We start from the raw sequence: 25,695 nt of genomic DNA, 5'->3' as shown, positions 1-25,695 counted from the left end.
CCTATACTGCTACTTTGAAAAACCCCATGTCTTAGCAGCCTTGGTCTTTAATTTCACCTTTGCGATTCTTCCTTTTTGCTGATCGCTCTATCCTTGTCATACAAATGAGGCTGACATTTCAAACCGACATTTTATTTTGTGCTGCCACCGTTTGATGACACCACGACTGCGGCCCGATGTCGATGCAGGAGATAGTAGGACAGGGAATTTGGACAAGGCTGCTGTAGCGGTCGCAATTCGGCGAAGCCAAACGGTATGAAATTGTGCGTGGGCGTTTTTCGCGATCTGATTTCTGAGTGCTTGTATGAACTGGTGTGTAGACAGTGTGCTGGAGAGGTCTAATTGTGTTTGTATGTTATTAGCAATGTCGTAATTGCTTTAATTGTAGTTTGTGTGTCCTGTTTCGATGCACTGTGAGGATTGAATGAGTGCATATGAAACTGGGTTACATAAAAAGAGCTAGCAGATAATAAAAGAAACACTGAACAATGTCCTTTAAGCTGCGTTGTGGGTTGTCGTGGGCTTACTTTTCTAAAAGGAAAAGCCTCCAGTATTTGGAGCAGTGAAAGCGCACTAATCTACTTTGCTCTAGGAGCTTCAGGACTACCTATAGAGATGCTTCCTCTAAAATGCTTCTAATTGTTGGGTAAAGAGTGAAAGATGAACCAAGTAACCATATTATATTTTCCCATTGCTTGGGGCTATAGGTTTTGTGATTGTTACACAAGATTGCGCGTCGTTGCGGATTAGTCTCGGCTGTAAAGTACTTCCAAAACAACAGTCCTGTCATTAATTGTAGCTTAGCAGTTCTGACAGTGTTGTTTCTTAGGTCTGTGCAGTGAAGACTGGGTACTGCTGTAAATAGGATGAAGGGCACAGATCAGGTAATACCAGATTGGCTCGGGTTTGCCAGATTTTCTGTGGTGAACTTGATTTAAGATCGGCTGGGATTGAAAAGGGAGAAAATATATGGTATTTTTTCTTGAATTAAATTTGGTTAACAAGGTTTGGCGGCTTGAATTTTGCTATCTAAACAGTCCTGACGAGTTTTGGTTTTGCAGCGTTCTGAATCTTGAAGTCCCTCTGATACTTTCACTGTGTCAGATAATGAGCAGTACAGAAGTTCACCTCCTCTACATTTAGCGATCAAGATTGAATTAATGGGAAGCAGAAAGTGGTAGGGATTCTGACTGTACCTGAGACAATCCTCCTCCACAAACACATTTACCACAGTGCTTCTTCACACAAATAGTGACACACTTTTCTGTTTAAATCAAGAAGCTTGTAAGTAGGAAATCTGTTACATAATAAGAGTAGCTACAATGTATACATTTCAGAACATTCCAATTGTTTTCTCATTTTTAAATAATCGTTGAACTCAGAGACTCACAATATTTATATTTGTAATATATTTATTTCTGTAAAGCTGCTTTGGGGCAGTGTATTTTGGATTGTACAATTTCAAGATTTTGCTTCACAAGTAAAATGGAGCACTATTTGTTGTAAAAATAAAAAAATCCTTGGTTCCCATTGTACCTTGCTCTGAAAATCTTCACATAAAGAAACCATTTTTTAATGCTTTGGTTTGAGTTTTTTCGAAAAAAATACTCGAATTGACCTTTTTTTTTTAACATGCTTGCATTGAAGCATGGACTGAGAAAACGAAGATATTCAAAAAACAATGACATTTTTACACAGTCACATGACCCATTCATCTCAAAACAAGCAATTTTATAGTCTTGGGTTTTCTTAATCTGTGCACTTATCCTTGACATTGCAGCATCAATTCAAGGAGATGGAAAGTGAATAAAATGGCTGATGTAAATGAGAAAGTCTTTTTTTAAAAAACACATAGAATAGAGATTTAAGCGTTTTCCCACTGCTTCAGAGAATGCTTAATGTTTTCAGATGGATTCAGATTAATGTGAATGTAGCCTCTGTCTAGCATTGTGCTTCATGCAACAGTTATTTCTTCACCATCACCTTTACCTCATCAACTTTAGCAAATGCTTATAAAGGTGCGAGAGATGTGACGGGTGAAACGCAATGACACTACCTGTATCAAAATCTCAAACCTGTAGCACTTTTCAAAGTAAACTATGTGTAGAATCACATATACCAACAACATGCCCTGAGAATTCTTTGACGACCTCTGATGGTTCCTCAGCCTCTAATCACTCAGCTACATCACTCAAGTTCAATCTCATCTAGCTAGAATCTCAAGATTTAGTTCCTGCTCATAGAATTTTGCTTTGTTTGTGCTAATTGGTTCTACATCCAACAATCTTAATTAGTAGCTCAATATAAACCACTGTAACCCAGATGGTTTTTAAGGATGCTGTAAATGCACAGTGAAGTAGCACTGGTATTTTTTTTTTTTTACCTCATGAGCCTTTTATTCACAATTGCAGAAAAGTTAAAACCATGTACTCATGCAAAGTTTTTGTTGCATCCTGGAGGATCTTAGTACTGATGCATTATACTTAGTCTGTTTTCTGTAAAAAGTGTAGTGTGCCTTCTATTCAAATCAGTGTTTGTATTTGTTTATCACGTATCACCTATGAATCCTCAAAGAGATAAATGAATCATTATTACACTTTTAAGATATTTAAAGCGTACATATATTGCTTTCATTTTGCACTATACATAAAGTATGCAATATGTGTTGATGTAGTATTGTTATTTTGTCAAAATGTGTGTCTCCATGAGAGTGTACTTCACCTTCTCCCTGTTCTCTCTTAGTCTGTCAATCCTCCTGTCTGCATCAGCACAATCTTGGTAGACATCTTATTGTGTTAAGTGCTTTAGGGAGTGTGTGTCTGTGTGTGTGTGTGTGTGTGTGTGTGTGTGTGTGTGTGTGTGTGTGTGTGTGTGTGTGTGTGTGTGTGTGTGTAGGAAGAGATATACTGTGCTGATGTGAGTACACTTGATGTCGTAATTCCTGCGCTAGCTCCGTTTAGGGCTGCTTAGGGTAGCACTTGTGTCAGCACTGGACTGTTTTTTTTATTGCAAACAGTCAACTGAGGGAAAGAGAGAAAGTGGCAGAGGGAGGTAGAGAGAGAGGAAGAGAGAGAGAGAGAGAGAGAGAGAGAGAGAGAGAGAGAGAGAGAGAGAGAGAGAGAGAGAACGAGAGAACGAGAGAGAGAACGAGAGATGTGGGGAGAATGGGAAAATCTAAAAAAGGAGCAGCAGATGAGAGAGAGTAAATGTAGCAGAAACACACACGCCGTTGGTTTTAGCATGTTTGTGAGTTGCTTCATTTGGTGTGTATTACTGTAGCTAAATGATCTTATATGTTTTGACCTTAAAGTAAATCTTTTAGCTGTTTTCGAAAAAACATTTGAATTCATGGGGACCTGCCAAACGTCCTCACAAGGTCAACAGTCACATATTTTGAATGTTATGCAGACATTTGGTCTTAACAAGGTGCTGAAAACCTAGGAAGCTATTATGATGATAAAATTGTTTTTGCATTTTCATTTGCAAGCGTACACACACACACAGACACACACAGACACAGACACACACAGACACACACAGACACACAGACACACACACACACACACACACACATACACACATACACACATACACACACACATTCTGTAAGTGTGTTCTAAGGCTGCATAGTGAAGATAAGCCTAATTTCACACTGCAGGCCCTGGTTACAAATCTCGGACCATTAAGGACTTTTAGATAAAGCCGTTAAAAGCTTCCTGTTACCCCGCAACACCATGCTATTGTCTGTCCATGTCTGATACCTTCAACGTGTGAAAATACCCCATTGACAGCAAATGCATTTTTGTAGATTTAGCCTGTAAATAGAAAATGTGTCACCATCACAAAAACTAGCAACGCTGCAGACTGGTAATAGTGTGGGAAAAAAAGCCGGGTTTAAACACATTCTTAAAAATTTAGTAGCCTGTGTAACGGAAAATTGAGGCACATTTTGTTGGATATAATCATATTATTGACAATGCACAATATTACCATGCCATGATATTCAGTGATGTTTACTCTGAGGATATTATATTGCCAAGTTGAAAATATTTCACCTCAGACCTCCATAGTTTAACACTGATAAACAATTTAAACTGTAACTGACAGGATTATGCCAAGAGCGACAAGACTATGTCTCCCATCAACCCCTGCAATTACTGATAATTCACATCCTTTCTGTTTATGTTTCCACTAGTTAAAAAAATATCTGCAAAAATCTTGCTTCCGTGTCCTTGTGATTGGATGAAATTGACATGGCCTGGAAGACATGGCTCCGCCCATTTCTTTTATTTCCGAAGTGTACTATTCCTGTACTTGGGTGAAAATTACAATACAAAGATTCTGCGTACACATTGCTCCAGTTTTTTTTTTTTTTTACATATCTACTTGAACAAAAGCACAAATGCATTTGATTTTCAATGTAATTAAGTAGCAAAAGGAAAATAGCCGACCTATGGCAATTAGTTTGGAATCATTATTAGCCTATCGTTACAGGCCCACGATGAGAGAAACCTTACTTTAAATACACCATGGCAGAATTGTGGGGTTATGTTTGTGGACTCTTGTCGGCTATTTAAAGGCATTTATGCTTTCACTTTATGTGTAGTGTATGTACTTTGAAATGTAGTGGAGTACAAAAAAACATGTTCTTTCATTAAAAGGTAGTGAAAGTAAACGCTTTGCTTAATGAAAATGCAATGAAAATGTACTTGAAAAAATGTATTATAGTATAAAATGTAAGTACAGTAACAAGTGAAAATACTTGATTACTATCTACCACTGTTCATTTTGCATCATCTTGACTCACTGTTTCTTTCAGTCGACATAAATAGAGTTCATTAAAATGAAATAAAATTAATCAATGCATATTTATGTATGTTTTCTTCATCTTAACACTAAATAAGTATATTATAGTTTTTTACACTATATGGACAAAAGTATATGGACACTACTTTTCCAGTCACATGTGCATGTTCCCCAAATTGTTACCACAAAGATGGAGTAAGGTTAAACTTTTCCTTCACTTGAACTATGATACCCAAAAATGTTTCAGTATGATAATACCACAGTGCACAAAGCCATGCCCATGAAGATATGGTTTACATGGGATAAAGTGGAAGATATTGAGTGGCTTGCTCTAGAGCTCCGACCTCAAACAAAATGAACATCTTCGGGAGGAATTGGAACGCTGACATCTTTTTGTGACTTAGTAACACCCTTGTGGCTGAAGGATCAAAAATCACCACATACACAAAATCTATTGAACATTTTTTACTGAAGCGTGAAGGATATTACAACAAAAATTGGCAACTAAATGTGGTATGGGATTTCCAAAAAGCACATAAGGACCCTATGGCTGGATGTCTACAAACTTTTGTTCATGTAGTGTATGTGGAATGCCACCAAACAATTTAGGCAAAAACTGTTAAAATTGTTTTCACTAAAATGAACAACAAAAAAAAAAAAAGAGTTAAGACCCGAAAGGATGAAGCAGGTCAAATCACTTTACATGAAATGCTAATGGTGATGATAATTAGCAAAAATTAGAAGTCAAACAAAGGACATTAAAATGAACGCTAATTTTATCGAAAAATGTTGGAGTATCTGCCTTGCATTTAATCATGTCCTGTGTGATTATGATTAGCTGGAAAAAAATTACAGACCTCTTATGAGAAATATGGCAGATTCCTTAACAGTGGGTTAGTAATAAGGCTACCAGCAAGGCAGACGTACTTGTTCCCAGCAGTAATTTGAGCCGCACAGTCTCTACGTGCTGTAATTCCCACAATAATCACTGGTAAGATCAAATACCGCAATGTGGTGTTCGGCTGCCAAGTAATCAATTACGTTTAAAGCTGCTGCTACCACAGTCTGCTAATGTTCGTGGGAAATGTAGTGCTACTTAGAAATGAATAACTTCCTGAAAATAGTTCCTGAAATCCTGACATGTAGGCCTGGATGCTTACACTGTTTTTAATACTCTGTTGTTTAGTCCACCATTTTGCTGTGCAAAATGAAAACTGGAACATGACATATTTCTGGAAAGAGAATCATTCAAACATTAGGCATGTTATTTTTAAAATCAAATCAACTTGCAAGTGATAAAGGATATAATATAATGAACATCAGTACCAGTTATTAATGATGTACAAGTTTTACTCTGTTCATATACTGTGTTCAAATACTTTTTTTCTGGAAGCCATTTTTCCCCTTTATGTCTTTCTGTTTCTATGCCTGTGATCATTGAGCCTGGATTTTGTTAGAACCTGTCGCTGCTTTGAATAGCTAAAGCACCAGCTCTTACTTATACTTTAGGTTCCATTGTAGGCTAACATTCTAGTTCACTTTGTTTCCTAGTCATTTATGCTTCTTTTCCAGAGCTTCAAATATGCAGTCCAGAGATTAAGATCATTAAAAAAAAATGTATTAATAAGGGGTATCTGCCTAATTCTGCTAAATTTCTCATTCTCAGGATGATCCACTGGGCAGGCCGTATAGAGAAGGAATTGAATAAGGTTCTACCACAGGTCACCGGAGTTCACCAGATGAAATCAGTAAGTCTTATTGCATGGCTTTTGCACTTATAATAATGGATTTGCAATTTATTCTATGCACTGTGAGAATAATTATTTGTCCCTCCTGGATGTTGTGATTTTTACAGATATCTGAAAAAACAAAAAACAAAAGCTCAAGCAAGCAAATGCTGCAATGTTCAAATTAGCTATCAATTTTTCAAAATGACTCCAAAAAATGTCATGTGCTACGTGTAATGTGCACCCATTTTATACAACAATGTTATAGAAATTGAACTCGCTGCTTTGTTAATGCATTGTCTGCATTAAATGAACGAGTAGCCTGTGTTCTGTTCAATTGCACAAGTATATTGTGAAAGAGTGAGAAAAAGACAATACATATACACTATATGAACAAAATTATTGGGATACATGACTTTTCCTGCAATATGTGCTGCTTCCCCAAACTGTTACCATGACAATTGTATAGGACTTTTTTCATTTGAACTAGGAGACCAAACTTGTTCCACAATGTCAGTGCTCCTGTGCACAAAGCAAGCTTTATGGTGTACATGGGTTTGGTTTGGAAGATCTTGAGTGGCCTGCTCTAGAGCTCTGACCTCACCCTGTTTGAACACCTTTGGGGGGAATTTCAATGCTGAGTGTTCCCCAGGCTTCATCACCCTACATCCCTACAAGCACACTTCAAAATCTGGTAGAACATATTTCCAGAGGAGTGTAGGATATTATTATAAAAGCATTTTGGCACTTAATGTGGAATGGGGTGTTCAAAAAGGCCATACGAATCTTATAGTCAGGTGTCCAAAAACATTTGCCCATATAGTGTATGAATATATTAGAGAGACAGACAATGTATATCATTGCTATATATATGTGTCTAGAAGAGGAATCATGTACCTACAATTTTTACCAATTCACATCGGTAGTTTTTTGAAAAAAGGGAAGCTCAATACACAAGTTGTTAAATTGCAAATTAAAAAAAAGTAATAAAAAACAATAAAACAGCAAAATCCAGCAGCAATAAGCCTGCAGCAATAATAAAAAAAAACCACAAAAAAATTCTGTATGAAATGAATTGTATTTATCACCGCTTTACTGTTTTCCATTAGGTTTCCTTTGAAACCATAAATAAAACAGAACATAAATACATGATTATTAATAGTAATTCTGGCTTTGGGTTTCGGACCAGAAGTTTCATTTCAGTCCAGTGTGATTCCTGTGGTTAATTGATTCGTGTTCTCTGTGCTTCTGAGTGACAGTGACAGTGTTTATTAGTCAGTGCCTGCCTTCTGAGACTGTATCTTCTGTCTACACACACTTGCTAAGGGTTTTCCTCACACACACTCACACTGTATCTCTTTTAAGTCTCTCAGTATGGGAGCCCGATAATCGGCATATGGTTTGGCACTACAGCTTGTGTGTGTGTGTGTGTGTGTGTGTGTGTGTGTGTGTGTGTGTGTGTGTGTGTGTGTGTGTGTGTGTGCGCGCGCGTGTGTGTGTGTGTGTGCGTATGCGTGTGTTCACAGCCTTCAAAGACTCACATTTGCAGCAGCAGTGCTAATTGCGTGCCGTAGCGATGACACCAGACTAACATGAGATTTTCTCATTAGGGGTGTTATCACATGGATTGTTATGGTTAACTACATAAACTGTTTATAGGATTTAATATTATCAAAATTGTTCTTGTGCAGTATCACTGTTCTTGATGATTCATTTTAGTCGTCCATCATCTAGCCATCATCAAACGGTGTAGCCACCTAGACCATAAAACCATAATCATCTGTGTATTTATTATTCATGCCTCAGAGAACAAAACGCTTCCTTGCTACCTACTGTTCCTCGAAGAACTTGGCTAAATATGATTCATAACCTATCTAGTCAGATATCCTGCAACCCTGTCACCATGACAACGACGGCTTTGCGCAGGGAATCGTTTTTTTTTTTAGTTTGGCTTGATCCACGTCTGTTAGCAAGCTAATCGGCACAAGGTAAAAAGTAAAAAAAATAAAAAGTGCGTTCAGGAAGTAAAAGAGTTTTCAGAAAGGAAAATAGGTGCATGCGTTGGTTCCTGCTAAGAAAGGCATAAAGAAAGCATGCCACTGTGACTAACAAAAGAGCCCAGTTTGAACAAAATAATTGAAGGAAGTACAGTAGGAGGTAAAAACAGAGGCGTTGGTGTTTTTAGGCTTAATTATTTTAGAGCATAAGCCATGTATTTTGTAGTGTACAGTGAAATGACTTTATTCCAAAAGTTCTAAAAAAGACAACCAGTGAACTGGAGATGTGGTCATGGACAGCATTCTGAAAAGATGCAGATTCACATGTCTCAGGGGAAGCAAATGTCCTCTGTAGGTAGCTATTGCCTGATGGTGGACAGCTGGCTGGTGGTGGGACTAAACAAACTGCCGAGAAATGTAAGGAGAAAGCATTTCACAATATGCACAGGAAATTGACCAACATGAGATGGCTGTTTTGAAGAGATGACACCTATCTTAAACATGTAAGAGTGTTAGATTTGAGTGCAATAGAACTGAGATTTAATAAGACTTCAAAAGTACTTAAAAAACAAGAGAAAACATCACTGAGACTTTCCAAGAGGTTTTGGATTCAGCACTGCTTGCTATGCAAACTCATGACTGTGTCCAAAACTTATTTCATAGTAATGCCAGAGATGTTTAGAGGCCATTCAAAAAGTGATTTGTAAAAAAAAAAATGGAAACGCTTCTGTAAATAAGGTTTGGATTTTGTGCACAATGAGCAGAACATGAAGGTGCTGATATGTAGATCAACCACAAGAATAAAAGCCCCAGCTTCCAATGTTGCATAGTATAGCTTTGATGCTCATGTGCCTATTGTAGGAGCTTTCAGGGGTCAGCATTATAAACAGCAAGCTATGCTGCATTGATTTGCCCTGATACCTATAATATGTTTGGGGCTACTTACCACTACATACAGTAACACCTTACAAGACCTGCTGTTTTGTCAAAGCGGCTCAGATCCTTCCTACTTCCAACAAATCAACTTCGAAAACTAACCGTTTGCCTGCTGCCTAATATAGTCGCCATGGTGACCAGATCATCAATGCTATTCACGTCACCTGTCTTGGGTTTCAATTTTATAGCTGATCAGTGTATAATCTCTCACCCCAGTGGCTTAAATGTCAAACACCAGGTGATTGTTTCCAAAGAATTCTGGTTGCATCAGAGTAGCAGGACACGCAGGATGGCCTGCTCTACTTCCCACAACTTTTCTTCGAAGCAAAAAAAAAAAAAAAATTCACACACACACACAAAGATGAAAGCCACCATCTGGATCATGCTCATTCAAAACTCACTTTGAAGACTTCATCCTGGGCAAAGTCCTGCCATGCATTGCAAATCCATTTCTTGTCAGAAATGTCACAGAATTCTCAAAGGAGGATCTGCCCATGGGCCAGTGCTGCTTCTCGACTGCAAAAAAACGAGTTGATTGAATGCCAAGAAAACCGTGCCTTTTTCATGCTCAGCTCTGCTGGGCCACACGGGACATTCAGCGTGACCTTGTCACTTCTCTGGACAATGAGGGTTACTGCAGAAAACGCTCCTCTCCCGCACAAGATGGTGCTTTACCATTTTTCATCAAGTTTGCTTCAGTGGAAAATCTTCGATTTGGGATTTTGAGCTAAGAATTTGGCGAAGGTTCGCATTAGCACGATATCTCAAGAACGAGTGGTTTATATGCAATTATTATTGTATGCCTGCAGATGCATGGATTAGATTTTGGATTTGAACCAAACAGGGCCAGGTCATATGCCTAATATAGTTATTCTTCAAAAGTGTTCACTTCTGAAGTATATTATAAATGTATTTATGGCATAAAAATGAGCAACAAGAAGGACTCTGGTTGTGTTATAGTCCTTGGAATCATTATCTTATCATATACAAAAATCTAAAAAGGTCATCAGTCAGTTTTATACAGTGTGTACAAGGAGAATATTGTCCTCGAACAAAACTGTAAAACAAAAATTCTAGACTATATTATTGTTTTGTGCTTATCCATGAACCCAAAAGTAATAAGTACATAATAGATGTTTTTCGAATCATTGCCACACAATTCATCTCTGTTTTTTTAGTCTTCTGTGACTCGGCTTGTGCACATTCCTGGGCAGAAATGATATGGGAAACGCAGTTAATGAAGCTATTTTCCTGTTTGGTTGTGTCTATTTTTCGTTTTGTGTTTGCAAAGCTTTAGGAAGGAAGAAGAGAAAAAAGAACAGGTAGACAGATGGGACAGGCGGAATACAGCTAGTATGTTTGGACATGAAATAGTTGTAGGGAGAGGTGTGTGTGTCTGCGTGTGTGTGTGTGTGTGTGTGTGTGTGTGTGTGTGTGTGTGTGTGTGTGTGTGTGTGTGTGTGTGAGAGAGAGAGAAATTGAGAGAAACAGCATTTATCTCCAGCCCAAACAGGAGTCATCACAGGGTGTGCTAAATGGCCCAGCATGTGCAGAAAAAGTCATTTTCTAACTGGATGCCTCTCCCCGTACGTGCATCTGATAGAAATCTTCCCAGGGCTACAGCGGGCTGCTAACAAGACGCTCTCCCTTCACTCCCTCTTTTTCTTCATGGCCAGTTTATTCCAATATCCCCCTCTTTCCTGTAAAGAGTTAAGGTCTGAAAATAAATTGAAAGTGTGTTATTTTTCTTCCTAAGTTAGTTCCATGAAACTAAAATTGGACTGCATTGTGTTTGGAATACACTATATAGACAAAAGAATTGGGACATTTGACTTTTTGTAGCAATAGTTGGTTCTTTCACAAATTGTTACTACAACATTGGAGGCAAACAGTTGTAAAGGATGGCTTTGGATGCAGTGAACGAAGTTTTTTTCCCTTTACTTAAACTACATTTACATTTATGGCATTTAGAAGGTGCCTGTTATCCAGAATGACATACAAAAGTGCTTTGAAGCCTCTATCAATGAATTATTTGACACTGGTTAAAGAGTTCGGATACCGTCAGCACGTAAACTCTGTTGAGAGGATTTTTTTTAATACTTAGATACATAAAACAAATAGGTAGCATAAGTGCTAGTTTAAATGTTTCAGGAAAGGTAGGTCTTCACTCGTTGTTTGAAGAGTTTGATTCAGATGTTCGGACATCTAGTGGAAATTCATTCCAGTACCTCGGTGTCAAAACAGTAAAGAGTCTTGATGAATACGTACATCACACACTTGAAGAGTGGAGGTTATTATAACAGGACATGGGGACTAAATTTGGAACGGGATTTTTAAAAAGTAGATAGAATTCTTATGCTTAGGTGTCCACAAATTTTTATTTATTTATTTATTTATTTATTTATTTATTTATTTATTTATTTATTTATTTACTGAATTACTATTTGGTATGCATTTTTGTTGAACACATTTTTTACCCTGTTTATCATTCGCCTCATTGAGCTCCTGCAGTATAAGTTCCTGTGAATAAGCAGTTACTACCATGTATTAGTTATTCTTATTACAACCAGAACTATATGTGCTGTTATATGTTCAAAAGTAATAAATATAAGGCTTCTGACCAATCAGATTCAAGTGTTTAGCTGCACTGTGGGATTAGACTGGATAACTGCCCGGGTTTTTCCTGTCATTCAAAAACTGCCAGACACTCAGTAGGACCTCGGCGAGCAGTTTCCAGGAGGCAAAGCGATGGTACATTGGGTACTAATTGTCTGCACTGACATTGCTGTAAAGGTCTATGAATGTATATCTATAAAAAAAAAAAAAGAAAATTATATATATATATATGTAGGTGTTAAAATTTTACCGTATTAAAATAACATTATGAGGTCACAGTGTTAATGCGTGATTTTTATATGCCATAATATCGGTAGCTATTAAGAAGAATTAAAATCCAGCTGTCAGTGGCACAGAACGGCCGATTGGATGTAAAGGGGTGTAATGTGAAATACCTCAGCTCTGAGGAAAATTCTCAGTACCACAGTGTTGCTCTCTGCATCAACCAGCACCAACAAATACTTCTAAAATTTACATTTATGCCATTTGAGAGACACCCTTATTCAGAACTACATGCAATAATCTGTACCGACTTACAATTGAGCATGTAAGGGGTTAGCAGGTCGAAAGCTCAACAATAGCATCTTGTCCATGCTAAGGTTTAAACTCATGACCTTCTGAACAGAAATCCAACATTGTACCCACTGTGCTAGCACTTGCTATAATATTGAACTGGGTGTGTAAATGGATGGTATACATTCGTAGTGTGTGAGTGTATGTAGGTGATTTTATCGTAGACAGGTGTGTAATGTGAGAGGTGGGAATGAGTTCGATCAGAGAACAAGTTCAGTAGTGAATTACTAATGTGAATATGGTCAACAACCGGATATAACATTATGCGCTTATGTTAAAATATACCTTCTGTTTGTGCACACAACTAAAAATATCGCCAAAGATGCAGCTCCTTTTTGACTATATCTTTTTTTTAAAGCTGTGTTTTGTTAAATTGGTCACATGTCTTCATGTGACAGAGAGCAACAAACAGACCTTCAGACCTGCTTCTGCTCTCCAGCATTTGCATGCGTATAAATGGAAGTCAATGGAATGAAGTGTAGTGTGACTGTGGCTTATTGATGGCCTACTGTTCATCTAACTGTCAAAGAGGGGTATTTGTATGTGTGTGTGTGTGTGTGTGTGTGTGTGTGTGTGTGTAAAAAGTATTCCTCTCTTTTTCTCTCTGTCAGTACTGTTAGATAAACATTAGCCCAGCCCCCCTCCCGCCCTCAGACACACACACTCACATGCAACGCACACACACTAACAAACTGTACCTACATCAGCAGCAGTGATATAAATAGAACTCTTGCAGGGCCATTTTCCAGCTCCGTCTCTTAACGCCTCTCCTGCTGAAGGTTATGACAACTCATGTTAGGCCCCCGGCTTTTTTTTTTTAAGAGGATGGTCCAATCAGCATGAATAATTCAACATACACACACACACACACACACACACACACACACACACACACACACACACACACACACACTTCTCTTGCACTTGTGAGTGTTTTGTAGATCCACAATTAACTCAGACCATCTCTTCTTTTTGATTGTGTGTGAGTGTGTGTGTGTACACGTGTGCGTGGGAAGACGAGATGGAGATTGGACAGAGCAGATGCATATGCTTTATTCACCGAAGCCAGAAGAGCTGTTGTGAAAAGAGTGAGGAAGTGAGGAGTAGGAGTAGAAAGACAGAGCAATGGGTGAAAGATAAGAAGGAGAGAGCACTACAGGAACTACAATTGTTCAACCCTCATGTGTTCCAGAATCGAGTCGTCAATATATATATTTTTAGGCGTGAATAATAATGATTAGGTATGAACTTGCAGACTGAGGTGATATTTTTAACGAAATGGTACTGAGCAATTTTTTTCAATGAGTTTTTATTCCCCCTTCAAGTACACTAGCCGTGCTAATCATTTTTTCTCTTTTAGGAAGTTCTGTGGTTGTAAAAGTGGATGATGATGATGATGATGATGATGATGATGATGATGATGATGATGATGATATTATCCACATTGTACTGTCATCCTACCAGTTCTTGTGTGTCAACAAACTTCAATAAATCTGATTCTGATTCTGATAAATTTCCCCATGGACCCTTAGCAGGTGTTGTTTTTCTGATTGCAAATCTCACTGGTGTTAGATTTACATTTACATTTAGGACATTTGAAATACAACTGAGCAAATAAGGGTTTAGGGGCCTTGCTCAAGGACCCAGAAGTGGCAGCTTGGTAGTGCTGGGATCGGAACTCATATCTCACACAAATATTAACCACTGTTTACCTTGAAAATTATGCAAATTTGACCAAGGGAATCAAAGTTGCAACAAATTTAAACCTACGACATCCAAAGACATTCTATACAATGAGAACAATCTCTTTATCTCTCTCTTCTCTATCTCTCTTTTTCTTTCTCTCTCTCTCTCTCTCTCTCTCTCTCTCTCTCTCTCTCTCTCTCTCTCTCTCTCTCTCTTTCTTTCTCTTTCTCTCTCTCTCTCTCTCTCTCTCTCTCTCTCTCTCTCTCTCTCTCTCTCTCTCTCTCTCTTTATTATTTAAACTTTATAAAAAATAAAAAAAAAATGTAAACTGTAAAATTCTGAACAAATCTGATAAACTTTAGAAAGCATCTTGACTCTTGCAAATATATTACAATCAAGACCCCTTCCATAAGCATTAAATGAATATCTTTTAATGAAAATATCGCCAGCATACATTTTTTTGTCTTTACTTTATTAAACATCACATTTTAAAACCCATTTATTACCAGCCACTCTGTGAATTATATAATTTTTACTACTGAGACAATAATGTAATAAAAGGTGGCATAAATGAATTAACATTCACGATACAGCCAGAACTACTTTTCAAGTCCAATCAGATTCGAGCATTCAGCCGTTAGGCGTTATAAAGATATTTAAATGAACTTGACCCCTTAATACAGAGTAAACAGCCTAAATAAAGACTACTCACACATGAAAGTGATTTGCACTCATAGTTCATTAGACCATGACATTTAACTTTGCTTCAACTTGTAACACTTCATTTAGCAGCAATATCTCAGAACGTTACAATTCCCTTTTATGACCAATTATCAGTTTTTGACATTTTACTGGAGGGAATTTATAAAATTACTATATTATTATTATTATTATTATTATTATTATTATTATTATTATTAACAAATCTTGCCAGGTTGGCATTTTTTGCTCGGCCAAGTTTAAGGTGTCTCTCTCTTAATGATGAGACATATTTTTTATGGACTTCAGTGTTTGAGTTTTCAAACTGATAGCCTGATATTCTTCTCAAGGATTCCTTGACATTTCTCAGCTTGCTCTGGGCTAGACTCACTCTACCTGCTTGATAGTAAGGACTTTCTTTTGGTACTATTTTGGATTAAATCTCAGTACAGACCAAAAGTTTATATATATTATATATACAGTACAGACCAAAAGTTTGGACACACCTGCTCATTCAAAGAGTTTTCTTTATTTTCATGACTATGAAAATTGTAGAGTCACACTGAAGGCATCAAAACTATGAATTAACACGTGTGGAATTATATACATAACAAAAAAGTGAACTGAAAATATATGACATATTGTAGGTTCTTCAAAGTAGGCATCAAGAGAATGCCAAGAGTGTGCAAAGCAGTAATCTAAGCAAAAGGTGGCTACTTTGAAGAACCTACAATATGACATATTGTCAATTGTTTCACACTTTTTTGTTATGTATATAATTCCACATGTATTAATTCATAGTTTTGATGCCTTCAGTGTGACTGTACAATTTTCATAGTCATGAAAATAAAGAAAACTCTTTGAATGAGAAGGTGTGTCCAAACTTTTGGTCTGTACTGTAATATATATTCCTTCAAAAGTGCACAAAATTCACAGTTTGGTATATACTTTGGGTTTTTAAGTCATTGTTCGGTTCAATTTCGGTATGGTTAGGGGAAAGAAATGCAAAACAGGAAATTGCTGGTTGTTTTTAATTAACAGTTTATTATTATTATTATTATTATTATTATTATTATTATTATTATTATTAACATTTATGATCATTAACATTTGAACAGTATACATTTAAAAAACAATTTTAAATATGAATAAATCAAATTAATGTAATACACTTTTCATTATTTTGATTAAATTGAGTAATCAATTAAATTGGCACAAATTAAATAGATTAAATAAAACTAAATAAATGAAAAACTTCAAATAAATAGTTTACATGTGTGTGTGCATTTTTTTACATATAATATAAAATTTTCTAAAGATATGTTCTACTAAACTGTTGGACTTATTTAAGAATACTTTTACTAATGTTTTCATTCCTTCCATCTTTCAATTATTCACTTACCCGACATTTGTCAGGATTTTCTACTTTTCAGAGACATTTTTGAAGCTGGATATAAAGCGCTAAGGAATCCATAGCCATATCGTTTGCTGCTTGTCACTTCCTGGTTAGCATGCGCAAAACAAATCTTATTTCTGGTACACAGTAAGTAGCCACAGTTACACTGCGTTTACTCTAGTTCCTTTTTTTTATACCCCTGGCATTGTTGCGTATGTTCTCATGTTAAATAGTAATAATTAAAAAAATCACTTAAGTCAGAGGCAGAGACTAAACAAACTTGTATTCCGCCACTTAATACATTTCTAAGTGAACTCAGATTATAACTTTGTTCCTCACGTAAAAAGGAATTACAGTACGAATAATATAGTAATATTACAATATATTTAACAACAATAAAACAATAATAATACATGCTGGACACCATCTGAGCCAAACAAGTTTATCTTTTTTGTAAACCAGCTTCAGAAGAGGCTTCCTTCTGAGATGATGGCCATGCAAACCGACTTCTTGCAGTGTGTGGCATATGGTCTGAGCACTGACATGTGGACCTTCTACTTCTGTAACCTCTAAAGCAATGCTGGCATCACTTATGCATCTGTTTTTTGAAGGCAGCTTCTGCACATGATGCACAACACAGGGACTCAACTTCTTTGATCGACCCTTGTGAGGCTTAATCCAAGTGAAACCGTCTTGGAAAACCTGTATGACCCTGGCCACCATACTGTAACTCAGTTTCAGGGTGTTACCGATCTTTTTATAGCCTTGGCCATCTTGGTGAAGAGAAACAATTCTAATTCTCAAATCCTCAGAGAGAGGTCTTTAATATGAGGTGCCATGTTAAACATCCAGTGGTCAGTATGAGAGAATTGTACTCAAAGGATAATATAAGATACACAAATATGTTTGGTCCTGTCAAGCAGACAAAAACAAGAACATGATGAATAGGATATGTGGCTTTGCATGGTTACATGACATACAGCTGTTATCACTTAGGGTGTACTCTATTTTGTTGCTAGCTATTTAGACAGTAATGGTTGTATGTTGTATATACACATATGAGACATTTAGTTGAAATAAATTCACAAAACATACTTTGCTTTCATGGATACCAAACATTTGCAATCACAACAGTTTTATGAAAAAAAGGTTAGTGGAGAGCACTGTATTTGTGAGCTTATACTGTATGCTGTATTCCAGTATTCATTTAAACACACAAATTTAATCCAGTAACCAGACTACCACTTTCACCTGACCTGTCCTCCTGAGAAAATTATCCTCCATATTCCAGCTGGTTTACAACAGATGGGCGCTTGAGTTGTGTAATAAGATGTAGGGTAGAAAATCAGTCTGCAGTAACACAAGCTTATCAGCAGAATCCTGAAAAGCTGCTCTTTGCACCTTCTGACCCATTAGCTGCTTTCTGTTTAGCAAGCTAATGTATTATTCACACCGACCACCAACACACTTGCTGTTTGTTTGTTTGATCACAGTTCTTTATTTAAATGTTTTTAATCATATATGGAATTAAAAAGTACTATATACATTTGCAGACTAAATCCTAATCACATACTATGTATGTTCTCAATGCTATTAACGGTGCTGTGTAGTCATAAAAGGGCCATTAAGGATACAACTTCTGAGAAATATGGATTTTATGATAAAAGCAGTTAGAAACGAAAGCAGTTAGTAAGATGTAGCAAACATTACCTCCTGTTTTAAAGACATAATAAACATAAATTGCATTGCAAAAGCATTACAGTGCTTTTTATAATTTGGATAAATCACAAAAAAAATAGCAATTAGAATGTCCAAATCACAGAAATCTAAACATGGAATATATATGTGAATATACAGTATCTCATAAGAGTAAGTAAACAAATCACATTTAAGCAACCATTTTAGTATATCTTCTCAAGGGACAATACTATAAAAATGAAACTTTTATATATTTTAGAGTATTCAATATGCAGCTTGTATAGCAGTACAGATTTACTGTTCTTTGAAAATAACTTAACATTCATCCATTCACTCATTCATTTTCTCCCGCTTATCCGTAATTCGGGTTGCTGGGGCAGCAGTCTAAGCAGGCCCCCGCCTTCGACTGCTGCCCAATCCTCACAGCACCGTCCCTTACGGTCCCTCCTGCAGGTGGTGAGCCCACGGGAAGATAACTTAACATACGGCCATTATTATCAAAATAGCTGCCAACAAAAGTAAGTACACCTGTGAACATGTAAAAACATGTAGGCACTATTGTTATCTAAGTACAGTACATTACAGTACATTTTGGAATCCATGTTTTCCTCAATTAATGGCAGCTCCCCAGTACCAGCAGCACTCATGCAGCCCCAGATTTGTGTTCATTTAGCTACAAGGGTGTTAGTAAAGTCTAGGGCTTCTGCTATCGATTATTTTAGTAATCAAGTATTCTAACCATTATTCCATTGAATAATCAGATAAGAAGTACTTTTTCTTTATTAAAGAGCAATGCTATATAAGAGAGAGAAAATAAGACAGGTCTTCTAAAATGAACAAGTCATTTGTTTCCTTATTTAGAAAAATTAACATTTATATTGCTGAAATTGCATACAAAAATATCTGGAAAAACTAAACCCATTTAGTGCCTTTAATTGCCATATTACATCAAAATACAAATACAGTGCGTTTAAAAAGTCCCTCCACAGTGGTCGTGTACAGTAGGTTATGGGAAACTATTCGTTTAATGAATCTCATTATTTTTCTCACTCTTGTATTTATTTATTAAATCTCGCACAGTATCATGATGTGGTTTTCGTGTCTCTGGAAAAGCCGCATGAAATTTTCAATGCACTAAATCCATGTATTTATCACTAGCTTAAAACGTGCTTCACTACCTGCTCTATGCCACTACTCTACTAAAAATATAAAAATCCATTTCAAATAAAAAAAATAAAAAAAGGTGAAAACTGAACTGTGTTGTCTTTATGTTTTAGTTTGAAATTATCACAGAGTCTTTTGTGTTAACTGTCCAGAGTGCTCCAGAGTTTAGCGGGTGGTGTGTCTGTAATAATGGTCTGTGGGAAACACAGTGTTCAGTGTGTAGTTAAATAGACTAAACGAAACATCGAGGCAAATCATTTACCCCGATTAATTTTTGTAATCAATTTACTTGAGTTACTCAATTTACTTGAGTAAATGATTTGCCTCGATGTAACTCAAGGCCTGGGGTGCAGTCAGAGGTGGGAAGTAACGAAGTACAAATACATCAACATTTTTCCTGTCATTGTGCTGCTTTTTTGATCTACCACTGGTGTATATTTTCCTGACTCTCACACACCACAGACGTAGACTAGTTTATGAAGCACACAACGAACAAGACAAAAGGCAACAAAAAGTATGGGCTAACGTGGATGAAACAGAGGGAGTCAGTGATGTAATCATGACTGAGAACAAAGACAATTCTAATCAACTGATCATCTTTTCACTGCTTGTGTTCTATATGATGGATGTTCAGCTTGGATACATTCATTAGGTAACAAAAGTTTATATTTAAACGAAAATTAATTTTAACTGCACTAAATTTAAATAACGCGCTAAATACTGCGCACATTTTTGTTTGACTATTTTTATCACTTCAGTGCAACATACATTTACTCACGACATCCTTACAGAAATAAAATAAATAAATAAACTTTACCGGAAAAATGTTTAATCAGTAAACATTTGTTTTACTGATACTCCAAGTCTTAAATCAACATCACCAAAACCTGCCTTGATTCACACAATTAACCCTCTGGGGGTCGACAAACGAGCCGGCGCGTTTTGTGGCATTTTTCTTTATAACGCCAAAACTAACTTTAATTACTGTCTTTTTTGATCGTAGAGATAAGAACAATACATCATTCGTATCTTTAAAGGGTCTTTTTGTATACACTCATAACAACAAACGCTGTGCTTTTGTAAAATAAAGTAAACAGACAGGGGGGCACTCTCTGCCGTCTCTGTCGTCTCCCTTCACAAACGCATAAATAAAACAACCTGAATCTCAGTGAATTCTTGCCGAACAGACATAATAAATATATGTATAGAAAACTCGAAATGTCTTTAACAAACCATACATCAATACATCATAATCTTTGCACTTCTAGGAAGGAAGGATGGAGGATAGCAGTGAAACAGTATTTGGGTGGCAGGATAACATTATTTAGAAAGCACATATCGCAATAGCTTCACATTTGAAGAACTTTTGGAAGAAAATTTCGGAAAAGATCTGGGCTGTAGTGACATAGAAAAGTCAAATATTTACAAAGCAAAATGAAAGAAACTAAGGATGAAAAACAAAAAGTGTAGATGAATAAGATAGTAGACTAGTGTCAGGTATAGGACGTGTTAAAAACATAGCGTGATCAAGCTAATAAATAAATCAGATTGGGTTAATAAATATTCCACTACTGCCGGCTGTGTCAACATAGCCTTGTAAATATGTGTTTTTCTGTGTATTTGACATCTATTTATCTGTAATTGTTTGGAACTTCCCTGAAAAAAACTTTGATTTGCACTCAGAGATTTGAACTCACATCATTTGGATATAGTTTTCATGATGGAGATAAATTCTACACTACATGGCTAAACATATATGGACAACTGGGCAGCGTTCTTGTTGAACATTGTTCCAGATTTAATTCCCTTAATAAAACAGTTATTATAACCTTCATTTGTCTGGCAAGGCTTTCTAATAGATTGTGATTGGTGATTTGGATTTATTTATTTACACAAGGACAAGTGAGATCAGACCTTGATGCCAGGTGAGAATGACTGTGGTGCACATTGTGTTCTAGTTTATCCCAAATGTATTCAATAAGGCTGAAAGCAGGGCTAACTATGTCTTTATGGAGCTTGCTTTGTTGACAGGTGTATTGTCATGATTGAACATGTTTGATTCTTTTAGGTCTATTGACAATTGTGTTAAAAAGAAAAAGAAGCATGCGAAAATCAGGTTTTCCCATACTTTTGGTCATATAGTGTATTAATGTAATTAGCTAATTTAAATTGGCTTGCAAATAAAAAGCCTTGACTCCGAAAGGAGAGGGAAGACCAGAGGACTCATAAGATGAGAAAATGAGTCTACAATCCACCTGCTGAGAGTCTGCTTATTGGCAGGAAAACCTTTTGTATGAGGGTCATACCAGACAAACAGCTGCTCCGACTTTCTCCACGGACTCGTCCTGTGGAGATACGTGTCTATTTTGCTTATCTTGGTTGGGGGCTAGGTAAGAGGTCACATCCCAGGCTTTAGCCTCTGGGTGCGTAGGAAACGTGTCACGAGAGGGTGTTTCGCCAGCGACTGCCCTGCTTTAGTGGACACGTAAACCTTCAGGGTTGACAGAGCCAACCCTGTGGCAAACTGTTCCTGCAAGAACTCCAGAACTGAACCAACCGGGCAGTTGACAGGGTCTAACTGGTGGCATTTGACCTCCTCATGGAGGGAGCTCTGGAATGGAGGATAGTCTCCACTACCTCAGTAGAGAGACCAGCTGCTAGAAACTGTGCCCCCTCAGGGGCCACAGCCATAGCTTCTATGGGAGGCAGGGTTCCTTCTGCCTGAGAGAGGAGATCCCTTCTGGGAGGGATTTCCCAAAAAGGTCCCTCCAGGAGGGACACCAGATCCATGAACCATTGTCTGCCCGGCCAACGGGTGCCACCAGGAGGAAACAGGCGTCTTCCCGGCGAACTGTCTCCAGAACTCCTGGGAGCAGTGCGATAGGGGAAAGGTGTACAGATGTAGCCTTTACCACGTCTGCACCATGGCGTCCAGCCCCAGTGGGGCTGGGTGACAGAGAGAGAACCAGAGGGGACAGTGCAAAGTCTTCTGAGTCGCAAACAGATCCATCTGGGCACTTTAGAATCTCTGCCATATCTGCTCCACCACCTTGGGGTGAAGCCTCCATTTCCCAGGTCTCGGCCCTTGTCTCGAAAGGGCATCTGCTGTTCCAATTTAGAGGACCCGGGATATAAACTGTGCGTCTGTCTGTAGCTTTAGGCAATGACAAGGGGTTCCCAGGATGGGGCCTTGAGACAGGAACGTAGGTTATTTCCATATATCTAAGGTATGAAAGGCTCGCCGCGAGACCCTGATAATACGGAGTGGACTGCCCTTCTCAAAGAACCCTCTGTGTCTGATCCACCACTGGAGGGGTCTCATTTTGAGGAGGCCGAGTGGGATCACATTGGATGCTGTCGCCATGAGACCCAGCAGCCTTTAAAACTGCTTTACAGTTAGTGACTGGCCTTCTCTTACTCTCCTGACTGCTGTGAGGATAGCTTCGATCCAGGCGGGAAACAGTTGTGCCTGCAACACGGTCGAATCCCACACTACCCCCAAAAAGGTGGTTCTCTGTACTAGAGAAAGCACACTCTTCCCTGTGATTAGTCGTAACCCCAGCTCCTTTACACAGGCGAGAACAACATCTTGATGCCGGGTGGGACACATCCCGTTGAACCGGGGAGGAGAGGACCCGAATTAAATCAACTCATCCATCTCCATGCCTTCTGCCAGGTCGGCCTGCGAGCCCCACTACGTGTGGTGCTGCTCTTCACACTTGATTCAGAGCGTGGGCAACGCGAGGCGTTCCCAAAGTGTTCTGACACAACTCGAGTTCCAAACAAACATTCAAGTTCTATGAGAAAAAATATAATTTCATGTTAAACAGCATAGAAAAACAAACTGACTGCTGGGTATATGCAGAATATTGAGTAAAAAGGTTGGTGTTCTGAGCTAACTAATTAAAAAATACTGAAAATATGGCTGGATTTTATTTAAAAAAAAAAAACTTTCCTTATGCCGAAATAATAAAGACTCATTTCTGTAGTAAAATGATCTGAATTTGTTTGAGAAATGTGTTTAGATGGATATGTGTTTACTGATTTGCTTTTGTAAAAACACTCACTAATGTTACTCCGGTACTGACTTATGAGGGCACACACACACACACACACACACACACACACACACACACACACACACACACACACACACACACACACACATACACACACACACACACACACACACACACTAGGTGCTTAGACTTGCAATGCTGTTTCATCAGTGCCCTCTGATCAGTGTAATTTGTTTCCTGACTTAATAGCACTTAGTCCTAAAGACCATTTACAGGAAGTGCTGACTGTCCCTGTACTTTCTGCGAAATTGCTTTATCCGAAAGTAAACACCCACACCCATGTTAACACGGCAAAACAGAACATCGGGAATTATTTAAACCTGCCTCAAACATTATTGCCTGCTCTGTCCACCCATATTCTTTCGAGAATGCGTGAATCTACATAGCTTCACGAAACAAAATGCAAGATATCTATGAATACCTATGAAACTCTCATGGTTTTTTTGGAATTGGAAATAATCAATGTAGCACATGGTAGCTACAGAAAGATCAGCCTTAATGATTGGCTGAAACTCATAACTTAAACTAGTACTGTATATGATTAGCTATGAACGTTTGAGAGCCCGGGATAGGCTATAGTCGTATCTTCATGCACTGGTGCAAATTAACTGTTGCCTCAAAAGGTAGTAGTCCATTTAGTGTGGTTTATGTTTTGTGTTTGTGTTGATGCTGGAAGAGTTTAGCATCAAGGCACACTCTTTAGATATTGATTTGGATATGAAGCATGATGCTATCTATTACAGTTCATTTTAGTATAAATTTGCTTAATATAGCAAATTCCTGGGGCCACCAGCAAATAATTTCTACAATCAGTCCTGGTGTCGTTAAAGACAATGTGCACATACAACATTATTTATAATAATTATTATTTATTTATAAATACATTGGCGAAAACTGTATAAATTCTTTTTTTTAACCATAAATGTCACCATGACAACCAAAATAATTAGCTTTCTCATCTGCCACATAATGGATTGAAACAAACAAAAAATGTCATGTCATTAATATGGAGACACACATCTAAGGCTACTTTTACATCTCAGTGAGTTCAGAGAGAAAACATCACGGAATCCAGTTTTACACTTTGCACATGCAATGTAATACCGTCCTGACAAAAAAAACCATCAGAACAAAAGTTGAATCTGAAGTCCTGCTCCTTTACAGTATGAAAGTGCAATCTGCGTAACACGTGGTACTGTTTGACTGTCCATATTTTTACATGACAACTCAAGTTGACAACACTCTTGAGCCTTCATACAGCATTTTCACAGAATGTTAGGAGTTTTTCAGCCGTTGCTATTGACACCATTTGTCCGTTAGCATGATAAGTGGCATGAGAGTTAGCTAAAATTGATAGCCAAAGCATTGTCGACCATTAGGAGTTGAATATCTAAACAACAAACATAGGAGTTTGATTCCCACTCTAGTAAAATATGATTACATGATAAGTCAATGTGGATAAGTAAAATGTAATTGCCAATTGCAATAAATGGGCATCTGCTGGGGGAGGAGCAGTGCTGTGGACATCTGGTGAAGCTTATCTTACCTGTTTTTAACAAGTCTATAGCCATGCTGTTTGCTGCTGTTAACAATGTTAGGTATTTTTATTTATCTAAATATTGAAGTGCGGAAATAATAACCACACTAATAAATACCTGCTTGCAAGTGATGATATAGTGAGGATACAGTGTTATTGAACTTTCACCTTAATGTTGTCTAGACTATGTAAACATAAGTAAATATGACTATTGCAAACTGTTTTTTTGTATGATTTGTATAATCATATAGAATTAATTCTTGGCAGAAATAAGTCATAAGTACAGTATGCTTATCTGGTTTATTTATTTATTTTTTATTATAGTTATAGAAGTTCAAGAAACAGTATATGTTTACGTACTTGAATTCAGGCAATTTTGAGTTCATTATTATTAAATGTGTTTAACCTTTTTTTTTTTTATATGGAAGATTGATAATGATTTGTATGGTGTGGGAGTGGAGAATTGTGGTGGGAGCACAGAGGCATGTGGGGTGACAATAGGAATCTTGCCCAGGTTTCCAAAATGCTAGGAACGGCCCTGTTTACCGCAGGATGTAACAGACACCGGAGAGAGAGAGAGAGAGAGAGAGAGAGAGAGAGAGAGAGAGAGAGAGAGAGAGAGAGAGAGAGAGAGAGAGAGAGAGAGAGAGAGAGAGAGAGAGAGAGAGAGAGAGAGAGAGAGAGAGATGGAAAGATACCGGGCAGAGCTAACTGCGTGTTTGGGGATGTGTGTGGGGAAAGTGGCGGTTGCCAACGCGTTGGCGTTGAGGAAAGATGTGTG

General features: G+C 37.6%; 1 protein-coding gene across 2 annotated transcripts in view; it reads left to right on the top strand.

Moving 5' to 3' along the window:
- cacna2d2a (calcium channel, voltage-dependent, alpha 2/delta subunit 2a) overlaps positions 1-25,695 on the top strand; it is a 224,953-nt gene that overhangs the window by 9,498 nt on the left and 189,760 nt on the right. For both annotated transcript variants that reach the window (XM_083529148.1, XM_083529147.1), the window contains exon 2: positions 6,473-6,554. In XM_083529148.1, the coding sequence (XP_083385274.1) occupies positions 6,473-6,554 (82 nt within the window). The remainder of the gene's footprint in view (positions 1-6,472; positions 6,555-25,695) is intronic.

This window comes from Silurus aristotelis, assembly GCF_946808225.1.
Source record: "Silurus aristotelis genome assembly, chromosome: 2".
Lineage (NCBI taxonomy): Eukaryota > Metazoa > Chordata > Actinopteri > Siluriformes > Siluridae > Silurus > Silurus aristotelis.
Note: the sequence above shows the minus strand (reverse complement) of the source record. Positions and strands in the feature narration are given on the sequence as shown.